We start from the raw sequence: 22,250 nt of genomic DNA, 5'->3' as shown, positions 1-22,250 counted from the left end.
TGGACCGAAGTCCTAGACCAAAGCGTCACCTCCGACCCAAAGGGTCTTCTGGAGGCTTCAGCCCGGCCACTCTGTCAACAGACAGAGATTTATTCATTGGTCCCCATTGGCTAAACATCAAGCAGAGCCGCCAATCCAGATTTCGGGCTTATTGACTGTTTTAGGGCCCCAGTCAAGGCCTGCCTTTTTTGCTTGTGAAAAAAGGTAAAAAGTCAAACATTTGAACAGCCTCGGACGTGCACCTTGACCCCATGGTCAAGGCACAACGTCAACAAGGCTGTCCCAATAACAATACACATGCGCCTCAACCCCAAGGGGGAAACGCATGGTCATTCAAACACATGCATCATGCCCCCGAGGGGCCACAATGCATGGTCATTCAATTGGGACCACTCCTCTCAATAGGAGTAAGACCCCTTAATCCACTGACAGGGCATTACTCCTGTCAGGTACGATTTGCGCTGTTTTGGGGCCACAGCTAAGGCCTGCCTTTTTTGCTTGTGAAAAAAGGTAAAAAGTCAAACATTTGAACAGCCTCGGACATGCACCTTGACCCCATGGTCAAAGCACAATGTCAACAAGGCTTCCCAATAACAATACACATGCGCCTCAACCCCAAGGGGGAAGCGCATGGTCATTCAAACGCATGCATCATGCCCCCGAGGGGCCACAATGCATGGTCATTCAATTGGGACCACTCCTCTCAATAGGAGTAAGACCCCTTAATCCACTGACAGGGCATTACTCCTGTCAGGTACGATTTGCGCCTGTATTGGGGGCCACAGGGAAGCCCTGCCTTTTTTACAAGAAAAAAGGTAAAAATTCAAACATTTGAACAGCCTTGGACGTGCACCTTGACCCCATGGTCAAGGCACATCGTCAACAAGGCTGTCCCCATTACAATACACATGTGCCTCAACCCCGAGGGGGAAACGCATGGTCATTCAAAACACATGCATCATGCCCCCAGAGGGCCACAATGCATGGTCATACTGGTGGGACCACTCCTCTTAATAGGAGTGAGACCCCTTAATCCACCGGCAGGGAATTACTCCTGCCAGGTCCGATTTGCATGCAGTTTTATTTACCTGTATTGGGGGCCACAGGGAAGCCCTGCCTTTTTTACAAGAAAAAAGGTAAAAAGTCAAACATTTGAACAGCCTTGGACGTGCACCTTGACCCCATGGTCAAGGCACATCGTCAACAAGGCTGTCCCCATAACAATACACATGCGCCTCAACCCCGAGGGGGAAACGCATGGTCATTCAAACGCATGCATCATGCCCCCGGAGGGCCACAATGCATGGTCATACAGGTGGGACCACTCCTCTTAATAGGAGTGAGACCCCTTAATCCACCGGCAGGGAATTACTCCTGCCAGGTCAGATTTGCATGCAGTTTTATGCTTCTGGTTTAGGGCCACAGTCAGGGCCTGCCTTTTTTACGTGTGAAAAAAGGTAAAAATTCAAACATTTGAACAGCCTTGGACGTGCACCTTGACCCCATGGTCAAGGCACATCGTCAACAAGGCTGTCCCCAAAACAATACACATGCGCCTCAACCCCGAGGGGGAAGCGCATGGTCATTCAAACGCATGCATCATGCCCCCCAAAGGGCCACAATGCATGGTCATACAGGTGGGACCACTCCTCTTAATAGGAGTGAGACCCCTTAATCCACCGGCAGGGAATTACTCCTGCCAGGTCCGATTTCCATGCAGTTTTTGCCAACCTGTATTGGGGGCCACAGGGAAGCCCTGCCTTTTTTACAAGAAAAAAAAGGTAAAAAGTCAAACATTTGAACAGCCTTGGACGTGCACCTTGACCCCATGGTCAAGGCACATCGTCAACAAGGCTGTCCCCATAACAATACACATGCGCCTCAACCCCGAGGGGGAAACGCATGGTCATTCAAACGCATGCATCATGCCCCCCAAAGGGCCACAATGCATGGTCATACAGTTGGGACCACTCCTCTTAATAGGAGTGAGACCCCTTAATCCACCGGCAGGGCATTACTCCTGCCAGGTCAGATTTCCATGCAGTTTTATTTACCGCCACAGGGCGGCACACTGCGAAAAATCTAACCAATGAGGACCAAAATCGTCTATTAAGATGATCAAGGCACCTCCTAGCTTTAATGGTGAGCACCAGCCACGAATTATGTCTCACACGGTAAATACCGCATAACCCGCAAGGAACCAACAGCCTGCTTGCAGGGGTAGTCACAGGCTGTTGGTTTTTTTTTTTTTTTTTTTTTTTTTTTTTTTTTTTGTATACAAGATCGAGGCTCGTGAAAGAGCGAACATTAATCACACAGAAAGACAAACCGACACATAAAACATATAACATCGGGAGCGGTAGACAAGATGGGGAGAGAGAGGGAAGGACACAAACACAACATTTGAGAGCAGGGACCGAGAGACATGGAGACATCGAGAGATCTGAGAGAGGGCGAGGGCTTTGGGGGGGGGGGGGCATGGGAAGGGGGCGGTGGGAGAGGTATAAAACATATGGACACTGCCAGGACTTCCAGGAAAGAAGTTGGAATTTCAAACAAGGTGGATCTGGGGTGAATTAGCGGGGGTAGAAAAGATCAAGGTTTTGGATGGGGGAAGATAAGAGATGGTGGTGAACAGCTGTTTTAAAGACCTGGAGGGAGGAGTGGGATTGAAGGGAGTGAGGGAGTTTGTTCCAGAGGCGGGAGAAAAGAGGAATGAAAGAGTGAAGGTGAGCAGAGAGCCGAGATTTCGGCAGTTTAACCATCAGAGGGTTGCTGGCAGATCTTGTGCGACCTGTAGGAATATTTGGGGGACAGAGCACAGAGAGAGCTGGGGGTGCAAGGCCGGAGAGGAGTCGGTAGAAGACAGAAAGACCACCTACCTGCCTGCGGTGAGTGAGTGAAAGGCCCTCAGAGATAGCTTCATCGCGGGAGATTCCAATAATTCTGAAAGCTTTGGTTTCAACAGCGTGAAGCCGAGCTAGGTGTGAGGCAGGAGCACCGGCCCATAGGGGAGAACAGTATTCCATTGAGCTGCGGATGAAAGCCTTGTATGTGGTGAGGAGCTCAGGTGTGCCGAGGAAGGACTTCGCACGACGGAGGATGCCCAGTCGGCGACTGGCTTTGGAGGCCAGCTTGGAAATGTGGTTTTCCCAAGAAAGATCATGGCAGATAGTGAGACCCAAAATCTTGAGCGACAGAACTTCTTGGAGAGGATTGTTGAGAAAGTAGATGGGAGGGTTGTCCAGTCGATCTTTTCGGAGAGACATAGTAAGAGTGTGAGATTTGTCAGGATTGAAAGACATGTTCCACTTGTTTGACCAGTCTGTGATTTTGTCCAGGTCTTCAGAGAGTGAGGAGGCAGCAGACTGCCGATCTGAGGGAAGAGGAATGGAGCGGCAGAGAGTGGAGTCATCAGCAAAGAGATAGAGAGGATTTTCGAGAGAGTCAGAGAGATCATTGATGAAGACCAGAAAAAGCACGGGGCCCAGAACACTGCCTTGGGGAACTCCAGCCTGAACAGGAAGAGGAGATGAGAGAAACCCATTCAGGGCCACACGTTGACGACGACTAGAGAGGAAGTCCGCCAGCCATGCATGGAGATTTCCATGGATACCAAAGGAGGAGAGTTTGGTGAGCAGAGCGGGGTGCCAGACCGTGTCGAAGGCACGTGATATGTCGAGGGAGACAGCTCTAATTTCCTGTTTGGCATTGAGGACCTCCATCCATTGTTGAGACAGCAGAAGCAGCATGTCCAGAGTAGAGTGACCTGGTCTGAAACCAAATTGATGATCAGAGATCAAGCCATTGGAGAAGAGGAAAGATTTCATATCCGAAGCAATGATGGATTCCATGACTTTGCTGATAATTGGGAGAAGGCTGATTGGTCTGTAGTTGCTAGGATCTGTTTTTGCACCTTTTTTGTGCAAAGCGGTGATGTTGGCTGATTTCCAAGCAGATGGCAGTTGACCTTGAGCAAAAGAGAGGGTGAAGAGAACAGAGAGAGGGTGAGATAGAGCAGCAGAGCAGGATTTTAGGACCCGTGGGCTGATGCCGTCGGGTCCAGTTGCAGAATCAGAGTCGAGGGTTGACAGAAACTTTTCCACCTTGTCAGGAGGAAAGGACACGGAGTCCAGGAGCAGCAGGGTACGACTGGGTATGGTGGGTACAGAGAGGGATGGGTTTGGGACACAAGATTTAGAGGCAAACACAGAGTTGAGGCATTCAGCTTTTTCACGTGCGGAGTCAGCTGTGTAGCCGTTTGAGGTAAGGGAGGGGATGGAGGGGGAACAAACACCAGAAACGGATTTGACCAGACGCCACCAGGATTTGGAAGAGGGAGACAGATAAGAGAGTTCGGTCTTGAGAACGGAGAGATATTGTTTCCTGGCTCTCCTGAGGGTGGACACACACTTGTTTCGGGCTTTGTGAAAGGAAATGAGATTTCCTTCCGTTGGATTTGCTTTCCAGGAGACGAAGGCAAGTTGTTTCTGGGCAACAGCCTCACCACAAGATTCCGTGTACCATGGATGGGAGGAAGGGTATGACAACTGAAGACGAGATGGGATAAATCTGTGCATGAGAGAGAGCAATTTACTTTGGAAGAATTCCCAGGATGAGTTGATGTCAGAGGTGGTAGAGATGGGAGACCAGTCCAGATGATTGATGGCTGCTTGAAGACCGTGCCAGTTGGCCTGAGTGAAATGCCAGACTCGTCGACGCTGAGCAGGCTCCCTGAGGATGGTCAGAGAGATGTCCACTTTAACAAGGACATGATCAGATGATCCGATCGGAGCAGAAGAAGAGCAGCAGACATTTTCAGGGAAGTTAGTCATAACCAAGTCCAGAAGAGAAGATGTTCCGTTGACTGAGATCCGGGTCGGGAAATTGACAGATTGTGTCAGTCCCAGTGAGTCGCAGAAGTCCTTTGCTGAAGAGCCATGGCTGGTGAGAGAGGTACCCACACCCAGCCAACTGGCATGGTGACAATTGAAATCACCACATATGAGGAAGAGAGAGTTGGGATGAGTAGATAGAAGTTGGTCCATATCATCAGACAGCGAGATGTAGATGGAGTCATCACTGTTTGGTGGACGGTACAACACACATATGAACAAGAGGTGGGAGCGAAGGGGAAGCCGTAGCCAGAGGTATTCCTGGGGGTGAGGTGGAGAGAGTGCAGTGCAGGGCGAGTGAGGAAGAGAGTTTTTGATAAAGATAGCAACCCCGCCTCCAGGACGAGGCTCAGGTCTATCATACCGGAGGAGGGAGTAGCCCGGGAGAGATACTATGGAATCAGGGACATCATAAAGGAGGAAAGTTTCTGTTAAGCAGATCACGTCTGGTTTGACAGAAGCAACCTGTATGGAGAGATCAGTTAAGTTTGAACGAAGGCCCCGGATGTTTGAGGTCCATACCGTTAATGAAGAGGAAGGGGGAGCATCAGATACAGAACAGGGGGGAGGAGGGGTAGGGTAAGATGTGGAAGAGATAGGGAGAGCTGTTGAAGGTGTGTCAGAGATTTCAGAATAGCTCGGAGAAAGGGAAGGATGGGGCGGACAAAAGGTTTGATGGTGATTGGGTGAGCCACAATGAGGTGTTATTTGAGGAGGGGGAAGAGCGAGGCAGAAGGTTGGGGGAGATGGAGGTGAGAGTTTGAAGGGGGAAGAAGCGGGGAGGACGCTTTGAGGAGGGGGAGTGAGAGGGGGGAAATTGAGAAGCAATGAGGGTGGGGAGATTTGAAGGGGAGGGGTGAGGGGGGAGTTTGGGAGGGAAGGGACAAGGGGAGGGATTTGAAAGGGATGGGATATGGGGGAGATTTGGAGGGGAGGGGTGAGGCAGGAGTCTAGGAGGGGAGGGGCGAGGGGGCGTCTTGGCGGGGAGGGGTGAGGGGGTAGTTTAGGAGGGAGGGGGCAAGGGGGGAGATTTGAAAGGGATGGGTGATGGGGAAGATTTGGAGGGGAGGGGTGATGGGGAAGATTTGGAGGGGAGGGGTTATGGGGAAGATTTGGAGGGGAGGGGTGAGATTGGATTTTTGAAAGTGTACGATTTATGGGAAACGAACATTTATTGCAAAATGAGTTTCTTGTGACCTTCGAGTTAAAAATACGTTTAAGGACGCTGGATGGAGGATGGAGTGCAGGAGAGTTTAGGGAATGTAGAAAAAAGGCACTATAGGAGATGGATATTTTTTTGGGGATGAATTGATTTGGTGAGCAAGTTGAAAGCAGCCTTTTAAAGAAGAAGAAGAAAAAGGTGTTATAAAATATGACGGAATACATAACTTGAGGGGAAAGTGTAAACATTGAAGGTTAATGAGTGAAAACTATCTGGGGAAATGGGGGAGAAACACGTGGTCGAAGAACGAACGAACGAATAAGAATGAATAAACGAATGAGAACCGAGAAGGAATTTTTTTTTTTTTTTTTTTTTTTTTTTTTGAGTTGAGATTTACACAAGGAAGTAGGCTATGGGTGAAAAGACTGGGAATACAGAGAACGAAAGTTATTGGATCACAAACGACGGACCGCTGAGAGAAAAACAAAGCCTCAAGGTTGTACAGTGCACACTGTACAAGGCCTCAAGACACGACACGGCAAACAGACGATCAATTTATGAAAGATAAACACCGAGAAACAACCAAAGTTGCACACAATAACTTCACACACCGAAAGATAAATACAGTTTCGACAAAATACAATTGTGAACAGACTTAACTTCGAAAAACGTGGAGACCGTGTGGAGCTTCGAAAATCCCTCCCACCGTCTCCGAGATCTCGCGAGATCTCCTTCTCGCGGTTCCTTGCGGGTTATGCGGTATTTACCGTGTGAGACATAATTCGTGGCTGGTGCTCACCATTAAAGCTAGGAGGTGCCTTGATCATCTTAATAGACGATTTTGGTCCTCATTGGTTAGATTTTTCGCAGTGTGCCGCCCTGTGGCGACAATCAAGCCTGCATGCAAATCGGACCTGGCAGGAGTAATTCCCTGCCGGTGGATTAAGGGGTCTCACTCCTATTAAGAGGAGTGGTCCCAACTGTATGACCATGCATTGTGGCCCTTTGGGGGGCATGATGCATGCGTTTGAATGACCATGCGTTTCCCCCTCGGGGTTGAGGCGCATGTGTATTGTTATGGGGACAGCCTTGTTGACGTTGTGCCTTGACCATGGGGTCAAGGTGCACGTCCAAGGCTGTTCAAATGTTTGACTTTTTACCTTTTTTCATAGTAAAAAAGGCAGGGCTTCCCTGTGGCCCCCAATACAGGTGCAAATCGTACTTGACAGGAGTAATGCCCTATCAGTGGATTAAGGGGTCTTACTCCTATTGAGAGGAGTGGTCCCAATTGAATGACCATGCATTGTGGCCCCTCGGGGGCATGATGCATGTGTTTGAATGACCATGCGCTTCCCCCTTGGGGTTGAGGCGCATGTGTATTGTTATTGGGACAGCCTTGTTGACGTTGTGCCTTGACCATGGGGTCAAGGTGCACGTCCGAGGCTGTTCAAATGTTTGATTTTTTACCTTTTTTCACAAGCAAAAAAGGCAGGCCTTAGCTGTGGCCCCAAAACAGCGGTAGACCTGCATGCAAATCGGACCTGGCAGGAGTAATGCCCTGCTGGTGGATTAAGGGGTCTTACTCCTATTAAGAGGAGTGGTCCCAATTGTATGACCATGCATTGTGGCCCTTCGGGGGCATGATGCATGTGTTTGAATGACAATGTGCTTCCCCCTCGGGGTTGAGGCGCATGTGTATTGTTATGGGGACAGCCTTGTTGACGTTGTGCCTTGGCCATGGGGTCAAGGTGCACGTCCGAGGCTGTTCGAATGTTTGACTTTTTACCTTTTTTCACAAGCAAAAAAGGCAGGCCTTGACTGGGGCCCTAAAACAGTCAATAAGCCCGAAATCTGGATTGGCGGCTCTGCTTGATGTTTAGCCAATGGGGACCAATGAATAAATCTCTGTCTGTTGACAGAGTGGCCGGGCTGAAGCCTCCAGAAGACCCTTTGGGTCGGAGGTGACGCTTTGGTCTTGGACTTCGGTCCACAGGAGATCGGGACAGCGCTCGTCATGCTGTTATGTTCGTTGATTATTATCCCCGCCGATCGCACCGCACCCCCTGGTTTTGGTTTGCACTGGTGGGAACGATGGTCTGTGTGGCAGACAGGCTGTTGGTTCCTTGCGGGTTATGCGGTATTTACCGTGTGAGACATAATTCGTGGCTGGTGCTCACCATTAAAGCTAGGAGGTGCCTTGATCATATATATATATATATTGCACCAACTTACGAGTTTTCCGAGATACGAGCCGTCGCTCGGGCGGTTTATTGCTTTGAGATGCGAGCCGAGATCTGAGTTACGAGCTTACGCCACCCGCCACCAGGTGGGTTCAGGTCACGTGGTTATCTTGCCGTGCAAGCAGCTCTGCCGTATATCGCTGCTGCTTTGTTTTCGCATTTTGGTTATTTTGGAAAATTTCTTAGTTTTAACCATGGGTCCTAAGAAATTGAGTGCCAAGGGCAGTACTGAGAAGAAGAAGAGGATGATGTGCTTGGATATAAAACACGCAATCGTCGAAAAACATGAGCGAGGTGTGCGTGTTGTCGACTTGGCGAGGCGGATGTGAAGGCAGCTGATGATTTTATTATAACTTTTGCCGAACTGATAGAAGCCGAACGATACATCCCCCAGCAAATCTTCAACTGTGACGAGACAGGGCTCTTCTGGAAAAAGATGCCGAGGAGGACGTATATAACGGCAGAGGAGAAGAGCATGCCAGGCCACAACTTGTTCAGAGTGCCGGCGATAGCTCGCCTTCTCTTTGTGGAAAACACGGTGAGATCCTTAACATCCAACAACTAATGGGACGCAAACGGGGCACCCAGTTTAGCGGTACACACATTGATGAATCACCCTGCCTGTGATTCACCCATGACAGGTTATAGCTGGGTCGGGATTCAAACCCAGGCTGGACAGTTTAGAGTCAAGTGTGCGTACCTCCAGTCCAGGCCATCCTGCCAACTTGTATGCTGCATACAGGTGAAATATAAAGCGCGAGATATTTTTATATATACTGTATATTTAAAAAAAAATTGGTGTGGTTTTTGGCGGGCTGGAACGGATTAATAGCATTTCAATGCATTTTAATGGGGAAATTTAATTTGAGAAACGAGCAAATTGAGTTACGAGCTCGGTCACAGAACGAATTAAACTCGTAAGTCAAGGTTTCACTGTATATATATATACACACACACACACACACACACACACACACACACACACACACACACACACACACACACACAGTGAAACCTTGACTTACGAGTTTAATTCGTTCTGTGACCGAGCTCGTAACTCAATTTGCTCGTTTCTCAAATTAAATTTCCCCATTAAAATGAATTGAAATGCTATTAATCCGTTCCAGCCCCCCAAAAACCACACTAATTTTTTTTGTTACGTGTTTTTAAATAAGAAAAATGTACTTTATAAATAACAAATAATGTATAAACAAGCACGACCTCGTATATACTGTACATAATAAAAGAGAATGTAAAGAAATAAACTGGTTTTATTAAGTGTATTTACCTTGAAGATCAGACGAAGATGCTGGCGGAGGTGGAGGAGATAACTTTTGCCTTTTTCGCCACACTTTCCTCGCTTTCACTTGCAGGGCGTTTCAATAAAAACCTGTCCAAGGAGGTTTGTTTCTTCCTCCCTTTCAAAATGTTTCGAAAATGAGTGAGGCAAGTGTCGTTACACAGCGCCAACGCACGGCCTGTTGCAACTTTTTCAGGGTGTTTCTTTTCAATAAACTCTGAAATTTTCTCCCACATTCCCAACATTTCCTTAATCTCACTTGTAGCGATAACCACCTCCGCCTCTGGCTCCTCCGCGTTAATTTCCTGCAAAACCTCCGTATTATGCTGCTGCTGTAGCTCCTTTAATTCCTCCGTTGTCAGTTCCTCGTTGTGCTTCTCGACGAGGTCGTTAATGTCTTCCATTCACTTGCAGGCCCATGGACTTTCCGAGGGACACAATCTCCTCCACCACTAACACTTCAGGTTCGAATCCTTCGAGGTCCCTTTCGGACACAACCTCAGGCCACAGCTTCTTCCATGCAGAGTTTAAGGTCCTCCTTGTAACACCCTGCCAGGCCATGTCGATAATTCTGAGGCAGGTCACGATATTGTAGTGATCCTTCCAGAACTCTCGAAGGGTGAGGTTTGTGCTCTCCGTAACCTCAAAGCAGCGCCGGAACAGGTGCTTGGTGAAGAGCTTTTTGAAATTTGAAATCACCTGCTGGTCCATGGGCTGCAGGATAGGGGTGGTGTTGGCTGGAAGGTAGAGGACCTTAATAAACTTAAATTCTTCAAGGATGTCGTCTTCGAGGTTTGGTGGGTGTGCGGGAGCACTGTCAAGGACGAGAAGGGCTTGCAGGGGTAGGTTATTTTCCAAAAGGTACTTCTTGATGGCAGGACCAAAGACCAGGTTTACCCACTCCACAAAGAACTGCCTGGTGACCCACGCCTTTGCGTTTGCTCTCCACATAACCTGCAGTTTTTCTTAAGTATCTTATGAGACTTAAAGGCTCTGGGGTTTTCAGAGTGATATACGAGTAGCGGCTTAATCTTGCAGTCACCACTCGCATTCGCGCACAGTGCAAGGGTTAACCTATCCTTCATGGGTTTGTGGCCTGGCATGCTCTTCTCCTCTGCCGTTATATACGTCCTCCTCGGCATCTTTTTCCAGAAGAGCCCTGTCTTGTCACAGTTGAAGATTTGCTGGGGGATGTATCCTTTGGCTTCTATCAGTTCGGCAAAAGTTATAATAAAATCTTCAGCTGCCTTCACATCCGAGCTTGCTGCCTCACCATGCCTGACGACGGAGTGAATGCCGGTCCTCTTCTTCAAATTATCAAACCATCCCCGACTGGCTTTGAATGACTCTTCCGATGCCTCGTCCGTTGATGTTCCTGCCGTCTGCTGCACCAAATCCCCGTAAATGTCCCGTGCCTTCTCACAAATGATGCTCTCGGTCACGGTATCTCCTGCGAGCTGCTTCTCCGTCAACCACACAAACAACAACTTCTCCATCTCTTCATGGACAGAGGTCCGGAGCTTTGAAATAATCTTAACGCCCTTGGCTGGCGTTATAGCCTTTATCGACTCCTTCTGCTTCAAAATCGTACATATCGTAGAAGTACTACGATTGTACTGCCTCGCCAAGTCGACAACACGCACACCTCGCTCATGTTTTTCGACAATTACGTGTTTTATATCCAAGCACATCATCCTTTTCTTCTTCTCAGCACTGCCCTTGGCACTCAATTTCTTAGGACCCATGGTTAAAACTAAGAAATTTTCCAAAATAAACAAAATGGAGATGCTTGCACGGCAAGATAACCACGTGAACTGAACGCTCGCTGGGCCACCTAGTGGCGGGTGGCGTAAGCTCGCTCGCTCGTAACTCAGATCTCGGCTCGCATCACAAAGCAAAAAATCGACCGAGCGACGGCTCGTATCTCGGAAAACTCGTAAGTTGGTGCACTCGTAAGTCAAGGTTTCACTGTATATATATATATATGTATGTATATATATATATATATATATATATATATATATATATATATATATATTGTTACGGGTCGCGGACAAGATGTTATTTTGACCGAGCGGTGGTGTATTACCGCGACCTGACAGTTCCCCCGATTCTTCCCCAACTCACCCGATTCACCCCAAACTTTGGCTGGATCGCGCCACCGCTATTCAATCGGGAAAACTCTAAAGCGACCGAATACAAAGAGGAAAAAAGGAATAAGACGAGAAGACGTACAGTAGAGTAATTGGATTTATTATTTACACATATAATCAAGAAGGAGCAGTCACGATTATGTACAGGGACATGAGACGCAGGTGACACAGTGAATTCCTTATACAAGCTTAATTACCTACCCAGGACAGAACAAACAAAGACGACTCACACGGGGAATTGCAGAGTGGATTGGCTGGAAGGAGGTGTGTGGCTGGAGGGGGAGGACGGCACGGAGCTGGCTGGAGCTTGATCCCGCACGGGACGTCGGGCTGGACCTCGACGGCCGCTGATGCCACCGATCCTGTCGTGTGCGCGGGATCACGGGTCGGATCACGGTCGGAGCCGACGCGCTGGTGGGGGGTCTGGCGTGACGGGTTCTCTCCTCTCTCTTTTGTTTGTCCAACCACTCTTTCTCCAACGCAACCACTGAACGCAACCACTGAACGCAACCACTGACCACCCCTGACGACCAACTCAGCTCTTGTCATGGACCTCTCTACGCGCTCTTGCTCTGACGACCCAGCTCTTTCCTTTGTACTCGTCTCTCCTCTGTAAAAGCTCATCTCCCTTGGGGGCGTCTCTCATGGGTTATATATAGCCCCACCCTTGAACCTTTGCGAACCTCCCCGATCGCTCTTCCTCCGCCCTCTCAAACCAAACCCCTCGTGCTCGGTTGGTTGTTCGGGGCTGGCTCACTCCTCCCCTCTATGACGAGGTGGAGACACGCCTTTCTTCCCCAACCCTGCCTCGTGGCCAATGGTGGTTGAAGAAAACCGCCCAAAATGCAGTTGGCAATTGGAAGGGAGGTTTTGGGAATGGGAATGGAAGTTTTGGGAGTGGGAATGAAGTTTTGGGAGTGGGAATGAAGGGAATCTATCTCTTTCACTGGTGCAATGGAGTATTTCAATTAATGGGAGACACAGCCTTACCCTAAAACACAGAATAAGATATAACTATCGAACAGGGGTATTCTATTATTGGCTGACATGTATGCTTGTGGACTAATTATGGGACGCCCTTTTGACCTTTACACAGCTCCGGAGGCAGGAGGCGCAGACTCAAGCAATATTCATCACCAATTTACCACAATACAACACAATCAAAAAAAATACAGTCCTCATATCCGCAACAATATATATATATATATATATATATATATATATATATATATATATATATATATATATATATATATATATATATATATATATATATATATATATATATATATATATATATACAGTGAAACCTTGACTTACGAGTGCACCAACTTACGAGTTTTCCGAGATACGAGCCGTCGCTCGGGCGGTTTATTGCTTTGAGATGCGAGCCGAGATCTGAGTTACGAGCTTACGCCACCCGCCACCAGGTGGGTTCCGGTCACGTGGTTATCTTGCCGTGCAAGCATTTCTGCCGTATATCGCTGCTGTTTTGTTTTCGCATTTTGGTTATTTTGGAGCTGACGCCACCCGCCACCAGGTGGGTTCCGGTCACGTGGTTATCTTGCCGTGCAAGCATTTCTGCCGTATATCGCTGCTGTTTTGTTTTCGCATTTTGGTTATTTTGGAGCTGACGCCACCCGCCACCAGGTGGTTTCCGGTCACGTGGTTATCTTGCCGTGCAAGCATTTCTGCCGTATATCGCTGCTGTTTTGTTTTCGCATTTTGGTTATTTTGGAGCTGACGCCACCCGCCACTAGGTGGGTTCCGGTCACGTGGTTATCTTGCCGTGCAAGCATTTCTGCCGTATATCGCTGCTGCTTTGTTTTCGCATTTTGGTTATTTTGGAGCTGACGCCACCCGCCACCAGGTGGGTTCCGGTCACGTGGTTATCTTGCCGTGCAAGCATTTCTGCCGTATATCACTGCTGCTTTGTTTTCGCATGTTGGTTATTTTGGAAAATTTCTTAGTTTTAACCATGGGTCCTAAGAAATTGAGTGCCAAGGGCAGTACTGAGAAGAAGAAGAGGATGATGTGCTTGGATATAAAACACGCAATCGTCGAAAAACATGAGCGAGGTGTGCGTGTTGTCGACTTGGTGAGGCGGATGTGAAGGCAGCTGAAGATTTTATTATAACTTTTGCCGAACTGATAGAAGCCGAACGATACATCCCCCAGCAAATCTTCAACTGTGACGAGACAGGGCTCTTCTGGAAAAAGATGCCGAGGAGGACGTATATAACGGCAGAGGAGAAGAGCATGCCAGGCCACAACTTGTTCAGAGTGCCGGCGATAGCTCGCCTTCTCTTTGTGGAAAACACGGTGAGATCCTTAACATCCAACAACTAATGGGACGCAAACGGGGCGCCCAGTTTAGCGGTACACACATTGATGAATCACCCTGCCTGTGATTCACCCATAACAGGTTATAGCTGGGTCGGGATTCAAACCCAGGCTGGACAGTTTAGAGTCAAGTGTGCGTACCTCCAGTCCAGGCCATCCTGCCAACTTGTATGCTGCATACAGGTGAAATATAAAGCGCGAGATATTTTTATATATACAGTACTGTATATTTTAAAAAAAATTGGTGTGGTTTTTGGCGGGCTGGAACGGATTAATAGCATTTCAATGCATTTTAATGGGGAAATTTAATTTGAGAAACGAGCAAATTGAGTTACGAGCTCGGTCACAGAACGAATTAAACTCGTAAGTCAAGGTTTCACTGTATATATACATATACATATATATATATAATATATATACATATATATATACATATATATATACATATATATATATATATATGTATATATATATATATATATATATATATATATATATATATATATATATATATATATATATATATATATATATATATATATATATATTTGTTGCGGAACCCAACGTCGGCCTCGGATCCCTTCTCGAGGGGGGATTAGTCCCCTCGTTTGTGACTGACCGACGTGAGTCCTGAAGCTGCACAAGCTCCCTCCAGAGGCAGGTGAGCAGCTTCTTTCGCGACCGCGGATAAGATGTTAATTTGCCGAGCGGATGGCAGCCGCGGCACGAACCGTTAACAGAAACTAGACCCGATTCTCAAACGTTGGCCAAAATCGCGCCACAGGTTTTCAATGAGGGAAAAGACAACAACGACGGATGTAGAGGAAAGAAAGGCAAAGGGTAAGAAATACAAATATGATATATTTACTATTTACACAATTGAAAGCAACCAAGGAGTAGGAAAAGATAATAAAATAAAAACGGAAGAAGAAGAAGCGGACACAGTGAAAATGCTAGCTTATCTATTACAGTCTTAATTAACCCAGGGACAGCACAAACAAAGACAGACTCACACGGGGAATTGCAGAGTGGATTGGCTGGAAGGAGGAATGGGAAGGCCCAGGCCACTTTAGGCGTCGAGGTCCGGCTCCAGGAGTCGACTCGCGTTCTTGGCGGGAAAATTTGGTGTCCAGCGGCGCGTATCGTTCACCGCCAGCGGATGGGCGCTTCGTGCTGGACTCCGGGCTCCTCAGCTCCACTTCAGCGCCACTTCACGCCACACTCAACGTCCTCCCCTTACGCAACTCAGCAACTCTCCAACGCAACTCTCCTTCTTCAGCCACTCTTTAACCCTCTCACTCAACTCTTAGAACTCCCTTCTTGACGCATGCGCACGCGTTTTATAGCGCGCCTCGACCTCTCTCCGCGAGCTCTCTGGGCACGCCTACCGGGTCGCTTACTGCCGTGCCGGTTGGCTCGCACGGCCTCCTTTGGCTCCGCCCTTGATGACGAGGGGCGGCCAACGCCCTGGATTCGGCGGCTCCTCCCCCTTCTTCTCCGAGCCCACCTCGTGGCTAATGGAGTCGCAGTGAAAACCGCCAAGCAGCTGCGGCGAAAACCACAAGCCCAAAGAACAGCGTAATGCAGCGAATTTGTTAATGCGGCTGACAAAAGGGGGATCCCATGGAGGTTCTGGGGAAATTGAAAGGGGATACTACCTTTGTTTGAATTCGATGCAATGCAGTGTTAACTAGTTGGAAACAGAGCCTTAACCTAATACACAGAATAAGGAAATAACTACCAACAAGGAGGAAATCTATGATTTGGCTACATGATGGTATATGACCTAACTAAGGGACGCCCTTTGACCTTTATACACAACAACTGGAGGAAGGAGGGTGATATTTTACAATTTATTACACAATAAAAAAAACACAATTCTCATATCCACAACTATATATATAATTATATATATATATATATATATATATATATATATATATATATATATATATATATATATATATATATATATATATATATATATATATAGATAGATAGATATAGATATATATAATATTATATATATATATATATATATATATATATATATATATATAGTACACCCCATGTAAAGTTTTGACTTTTTCAACATACAGCTATTTGATCTTCATTTCAACAATATTGATAGATAAAGGTGATATAATATAACAAATATCATGAAACATTTACATTTTGTAGTCCATTGTATAATTTAAATAAACATAAATGCAAATTTCGCACGTGGGAAAAGTAAGTACACCCCTGCATTTATCACTACTTCAAATACCTAAAATTAGAATCAGGTGCACCAGCTCAGGTGCAAATGATTAGAACATCGTTGTAGAGGATCTTGGAGGAATCTGTCGTATTTAAACCTCAGACATTTAGTTTGGTTTGCTATTTGTTGTTGAAGTGTGCGGCGTCACCATGCCGAGATCAAAAGAGCTCTGAGGCCTTCAGAAAGAAGGTTATAGATGCCTCCGAGTCTGGGAAGGGATTAAAAAAGATCTCCAAACAATAATTTTAAATCAATAATTCGACTGTCCGGAAGATCATCTACAAGTGGAGAAGATTCCAAACAACTGCCAACTTGTTCAGGCCAGGCCGCCCCAGCAAGTTCAGCCCGAGAGCAGACCGCAAGATGCTGAAAGAAGTCTCTAAGAACCCCAGAATGTCATCACGGAACCTACAGGTAGCTCTTGCCACTGTTGATGTCAAAGTGCACGAGTCTACCATTAGAAAGAGGCTGCACAAATTTGATCTACATGGTAGGTGTGCCTGGAGGAAACCTTTGCTGTCCAGAAAGAACATCAGGGCAACTAAAGTTTGCCAATGAACACCTAGGCAAAGACCAGCACTTCTGGAACAATGTGCTCTGGACAGATGAGTCAAAGGTAGAGCTATTTGGCCACACTACCAGAAGACATGTTTGGCGAAAACCAAAGACAGCATTTGACCACAAGAACCTGAAACCAACTGTAAAGCATGGTGGTGGAAATATTATGGTTTTGGGCAGCTTTGCTGCATCAGGGCCTGGGCAGCTCACCATCATAGAATCCACTATGAATTCTTCATTGTACCAGAGGGTGCTTGAGGATAATGTGAGGCCATCTGTCGGAAAGTTGAAGCTCAACCGAAGGTGGACCTTGCAACATGGCAATGACCCTAAACATACCAGTAAATCTACCAAGGAATGGCCGAAAAGAAAGAAATGGAGAGTTCTGGAATGGCCAAGTCAAAGCCCGGATCTAAATCCCATCGAGATGTTGTGGGGGGATTTGAAACGAGCTGTGCATGCAAGAAACCCCTCAAACATCGCGCAGCTGAAAGAATTCTGCATGGAGGAGTGGGCAAAAATTTCTCCCAGTTGATGTCAGAGATTGGAAGACAGTTATAAGAAATGCCTACTTGAGGTTGTTTCTGCCAAAGGGGGCAATACCACCTATCAGAGCCAAGGGTGAACTTACTTTTTCCACATGTGAAATTTTCATTTATGTTTATTTAAATTATACAATGGACTACAAAATGTAAATGTTTCATGATATTTGTTATATTATATCACCTTTATCTATCAATATTGTTGAAATGAAGATGAAATAGCTGTATGTTGAAATATGTTGAAAAAGTCAAAACTTTACATGGGGTCTACTTACTTTTTCACGTGACTGTATATATTTATATATATATATATATATATATATATATATATATATATATATATATATATATATATATATATATATATATATATATATATATATACACACCACCTTTCGAGGCCATTTTTCCCCACAGAGCAGGGGTTGGCCTTTTTCGGGCACCGTGGTCCCCTTTTTGTCCCCCGTCGCACCGCGGAGCGAAAAGGGGACTATGGTTTGTCCGTCAGTGCGTGCGTGCGTAAGCGAAGGACCGCATTCGAATTTGGTGTGTGGGTGCAACCCACGTCAAAATCCCAGATGGTTGCCGCCATGTATGTCTGAACCTTGTGAGCGGAATATCTTGAAAAATAAGCAAAGTACCAACTTATAATCTGGTGTGTGGGTGTATCTAGGCATAAGGAAGAACCCTATTGAAAATTGGGTCGCCACGTCAAAATCCAAGATGGCCGCCGCTATGTATGTCTGAACCTTGTCAGCGGAATATCTTGAAAAATAAGTGAAGTACCAACTTCTAATCTGGTGTGTGGGTGTATCTACGCATAAGGGAGAACGCTATTGAAAATTGGGGTGCCACGGCAAAATCCAAGATGGCCGCCTTGCGTCTTCCACTTTGTCAACTCGCATCACTTCACCGACGAGGGACCGAGGCGTAACGCTTGTTGAAGCAATGTTTTATGGCCGGATGCCTTTCCTGCCACCCACCCTGTTAGTCGCCACTTGCTACACACAGGGAATTACCAGCGAGCTGGTACTCAATTTGCCGACCTCGGAAGGATGACAGGCTGAGTCAACTCCCCTGCATTAATTCAGCGATCACCCGGATTTGAACCTAGGATCCCAAACCTGCACCCTAACCGCTAAGCCAACACCAGGCTTCAGGTGATTGAGGTATGCTATTAGCCAATTGATTAAGAAATTATTTTACGTTCATTATTTATTGATTTTAATTATGCAATTAATCAATTAATTACTGTACACCTCTCCCTCCCACTACCGTCTATATGTGCTGCATGGCAGTATCGCCAGGCACCGAAAACGCCCCGGCAATGCCGCGCTAGAGGATATTTATTTATTTGGCATTGGGGCGGTCGGTGTACTTTGAATGTATCTGTACTTGTTGCTTTTCTTTTTCTTGACACAGAATGATTTGCATGTTTTCATAGACAAGGACAAGATAATATTGACAGTACTTGAGGAAATAAAACGACATGTGAAACAACACACTGTGATGCTCCAAACCATACTTGAGCGACAGCAGCCTCAGGATGTTGAATGGTCCACCATGCACAAGTTCAATTTCCCCTTGAAAACGATGGAGGACGTTCAGATGGTAGAGGAGTTGTTGGCAGACAATGCAACTGAAAGGGCACTGGTATGCTTCATACCGTTTGTTTAACATCTATTTTATAATTACCCTACCATCCCGTTTTTATCTCCTCGTGATCTGGAGTCGCCTTTCCTTTTTTTAACCGAGTTTGTCGGTGTTTGCGTATGTAATCATTTCGGTGAAAAGAAACACCGTTGTACATAGGAATTTGGTATGTCCGTCTAAACAGTTGATTATTGACACATGTATGTTCACATTTTGAATATCCTTGCAGGTAATGCATCTTAGTAAGCTGGGTGGAATGACACAGGATGACGTTGTTAGACGCATCCTGTGTCATGTTGTGAGCAACAAAATTGCCACACAATTCAATTGGATGGGGCGAGGAAGCAAGTCAGCGTTCTCCGAACTTGCATTAACAAGAGCCATCAAAGGTACAAGATTTTTGCTGTTCTTAACATTGGCCTTTTTTTATTATTAATTAATTTAGTTATTTTTAGCCTATAAGCTTGGTCAAATTCAATTGCATGAAATGTTCATAACCTTATACCTATACCCTTTATGTGAAAAACTTAAGTGAGACTTTGGCAAAAGTTACATAAAAGTGCATCATATTCACATGTGTATTGTTTCAAAGGAACAAGGCCTCATCATGTTGGGGTTATTTATACAAAGTTGAGGCTCATGCAAGAGCTGGTTTTATTCAAGTTTGTGTGTGTGAACTTAAAGTATTTCATTTTTTTCCCCCAGCTGCAGCCAAAAAAGCTTCAGTTAATGAAGCTCAGTGTGAGGCCAAAATCAAATCTTGGCTGAAATACAGCGGTGACAGAGATGGCGGCCGCAAGAGTAGGGAAGCATACATGGAAGGTAATTAAGAAATTTGATTATTTAGGTTTTTGTTTTTTGTATACTGAATCGAGGCTCGTGAAAGAGCTGACATTTACTTCACAAACAAATCAACCAGACAAACAAAATATATAAAAAGAGGGAGCGGAAGACAAGATGGGGAGAGAAGGGGAAGCACACAAACACTTGAGAGCACACAACATTTGAGAGCAGGGATATGTGTGGGAGGGAGAGGGCTTGGGGGGAGGAGGCATGGGAAGGGGTGGGTTCTGAAGTATAAAACAAAAGGACACCAAGGACTTCCAGGACAGAAGTTGATATTTCAAAAAAGTGGGATTGGGGTGAAATTAGCGGGGGTAGAAAAGATCAAGGTTCTGGATGGGGGAAGATAAGAGATGGTGGTGAACAGCTGTTTTAAAGACCTGGAGGGTGGAGTGGGATTGAAGAGAGTGAGGGAGTTTGTTCCAGAGGCAGGAGAAAAGAGGAATGAAGGAGTGAAGGTGAGCAGAGAGTCTTGATTTTGGCAGTTTAACCATAAGAGGGTTGCAGGCAGATCTTGTGCGACCTGTAGGAATATTTGCGGGACAGAGCGCAGAGAGAGCTGGGGGGGCAAGGCCAGAGAGGAGTCAGTAGAAGATGGAAAGACCACCAACCTGCCTGCGGTGAGTGAGCGAGAGGCCCTTGGAGTTAGCTTCATCGCGGGAGATTCCAATGATTCTGAATGCTTTGGTTTCAACAGCGTGAAGACGAGCTAGGTGTGAGGCAGGAGCACCAGCCCAGAGGGGAGAGCAGTATTCCATTGAGCTGCGGATGAAAGCCTTGTATGTGGTGAGGAGCTCAGGTGTGCCAAGGAAGGACTTTGCATGACGGAGGATGCCCAGTCGGCGACTGGCTTTGGAGGCCAGATTTGAAATGTGGTTTTCCCAGGAAAGATCATGGCAGATAGTGAGACCCAAAAGCTTGAGTGACAGAACTTCTTGGAGAGGATTATTCAGAAAGTGGATGGGAGGGTTGTCTAGTCGGTCTTTTCGGAGAGACATTGTAAGAGTGTGAGATGTCAGGATTGAAAGACATGTTCCACTTGTTTGCCCAGTCTGTGATTTTGTCCAGGTCTGCAGAGAGTGAGGAGGCTGCCAATATATGTAGGTTTATTTGCCAATCTTAATGATACATGTGGCTGACATCTACAGTAACTTGCCAAAGCGCTCAATCACTATTATATCCAAATATCAGACGTTGAGCTCAAAAGGTGGCCGAGATGTCACCCAGACAAAGTAACGAACGGGAAAGCAAACACAGTAAAACCTGAGCACTGTACCCCCTTGTCTTAACTTGTATCCTTTGGCGCGTGACATCGCTGGGCACTGCCATCACAAAATGGTGTGGCGACACCTGCAGACGGAATGGGGGGGGGGGGTATAGAGGAAGGGGGGGTGATGTACAATATATTGTATTCATTCAGCTCCTTGTACCTTTGCAGGTGCCAGGACCATGATTATCATTGATGAACCCCTTTCTGACGCCCCTTCAGACGGTGATGCTGATGATAAATATTGATTTTATTTGAATGCAAAGTTCATTTTTTTCTACGAATTTCATTGATTGTTCAATTTTTTTTTCTTTGAGTATTCTTTGTTAAATTGCATATTATATTTTCTTAAATTTAAATAAAGTTTGTTATCCTGGATTCTAATCCACTTGTCGTTATTCAAATCCACATCTTAGCAAATCGTCTGACACCTGGTGTGCATATATATTATCGTGGGAGCGAGAAAGCCGAGAATGCTAGTTAATTGCGAGATCGGAATCATGGCGACAGTGTTTGTTTGGGAACACTTTTGTGATTTAAGTCATGACTGTGAGGTTCTCTTTTAGTTTCAGACAGGCCATATGTCTTACCAATATAGAACTGCCTTTAGAGGCGATTTTTCCCCGCAGAGGGGGGGGGGAGGGTTGGCCTTTTTTGGGCACCGTGGTCTCCTTTTTTTTGGAGCAATGTTTTACGGCCGGATACCCTTCCTGCCACTAACCCTGTTAGTCACCTCTTGCGACACACAGGGAATTACCAGTGAACTGGTACTCGATTTGCCGACCTCGGAAGGATGACAGGCTGAGTCAACCCCCCTGGTGTTCATTCAACGATTGACCAGGATTCGAACCCAGGATCCTAGGGTCCCAAGCCGGCACCCTAACTGCTCAGCCAACACCAGGCTACCAATATGTTTAATATTATTGGCCTTTTGGTTCTCATATGCCCTTTCTGCTTACCTAGTTATCCTTGCTGTAATTCACGGACCGGTGTGTGTTTCTTTGTTTGTCACACTACTCCTCTTGCAGTTCTGG

General features: G+C 46.3%; 1 protein-coding gene across 13 annotated transcripts in view; it reads left to right on the top strand.

The window, feature by feature from the left end:
• Positions 1-21,594, top strand: part of LOC137427427 (uncharacterized) — a 60,918-nt gene extending 39,324 nt beyond the window's left edge. For 8 of the 13 annotated variants that reach the window (XM_078778202.1, XM_078778212.1, XM_078778210.1 and 5 more), the window contains 4 exons: positions 18,898-19,106; positions 19,336-19,495; positions 19,812-19,928; positions 21,388-21,594. In XM_078778202.1, coding sequence (XP_078634328.1) covers positions 18,898-19,106; positions 19,336-19,495; positions 19,812-19,928; positions 21,388-21,464 — 563 coding nt within the window. In that variant the 3' untranslated portion in view covers positions 21,465-21,594. Of the gene's footprint in view, positions 1-18,897; positions 19,121-19,335; positions 19,496-19,811; positions 19,929-21,387 lie in introns of all 13 variants that reach the window. The other 5 variants (XM_078778208.1, XM_078778206.1, XM_078778207.1 and 2 more) reach the window with 2 other exon arrangements.
• Positions 21,595-22,250: the final 656 nt, after the last annotated feature.

The sequence above is a fragment of the Myxine glutinosa genome, chromosome 5 (genome assembly GCF_964187855.1).
Source record: "Myxine glutinosa chromosome 5, kmMyxGlut1.1, whole genome shotgun sequence".
In the NCBI taxonomy this organism is placed as follows: Eukaryota; Metazoa; Chordata; class Myxini; order Myxiniformes; family Myxinidae; genus Myxine; species Myxine glutinosa.
Note: the sequence above shows the minus strand (reverse complement) of the source record. Positions and strands in the feature narration are given on the sequence as shown.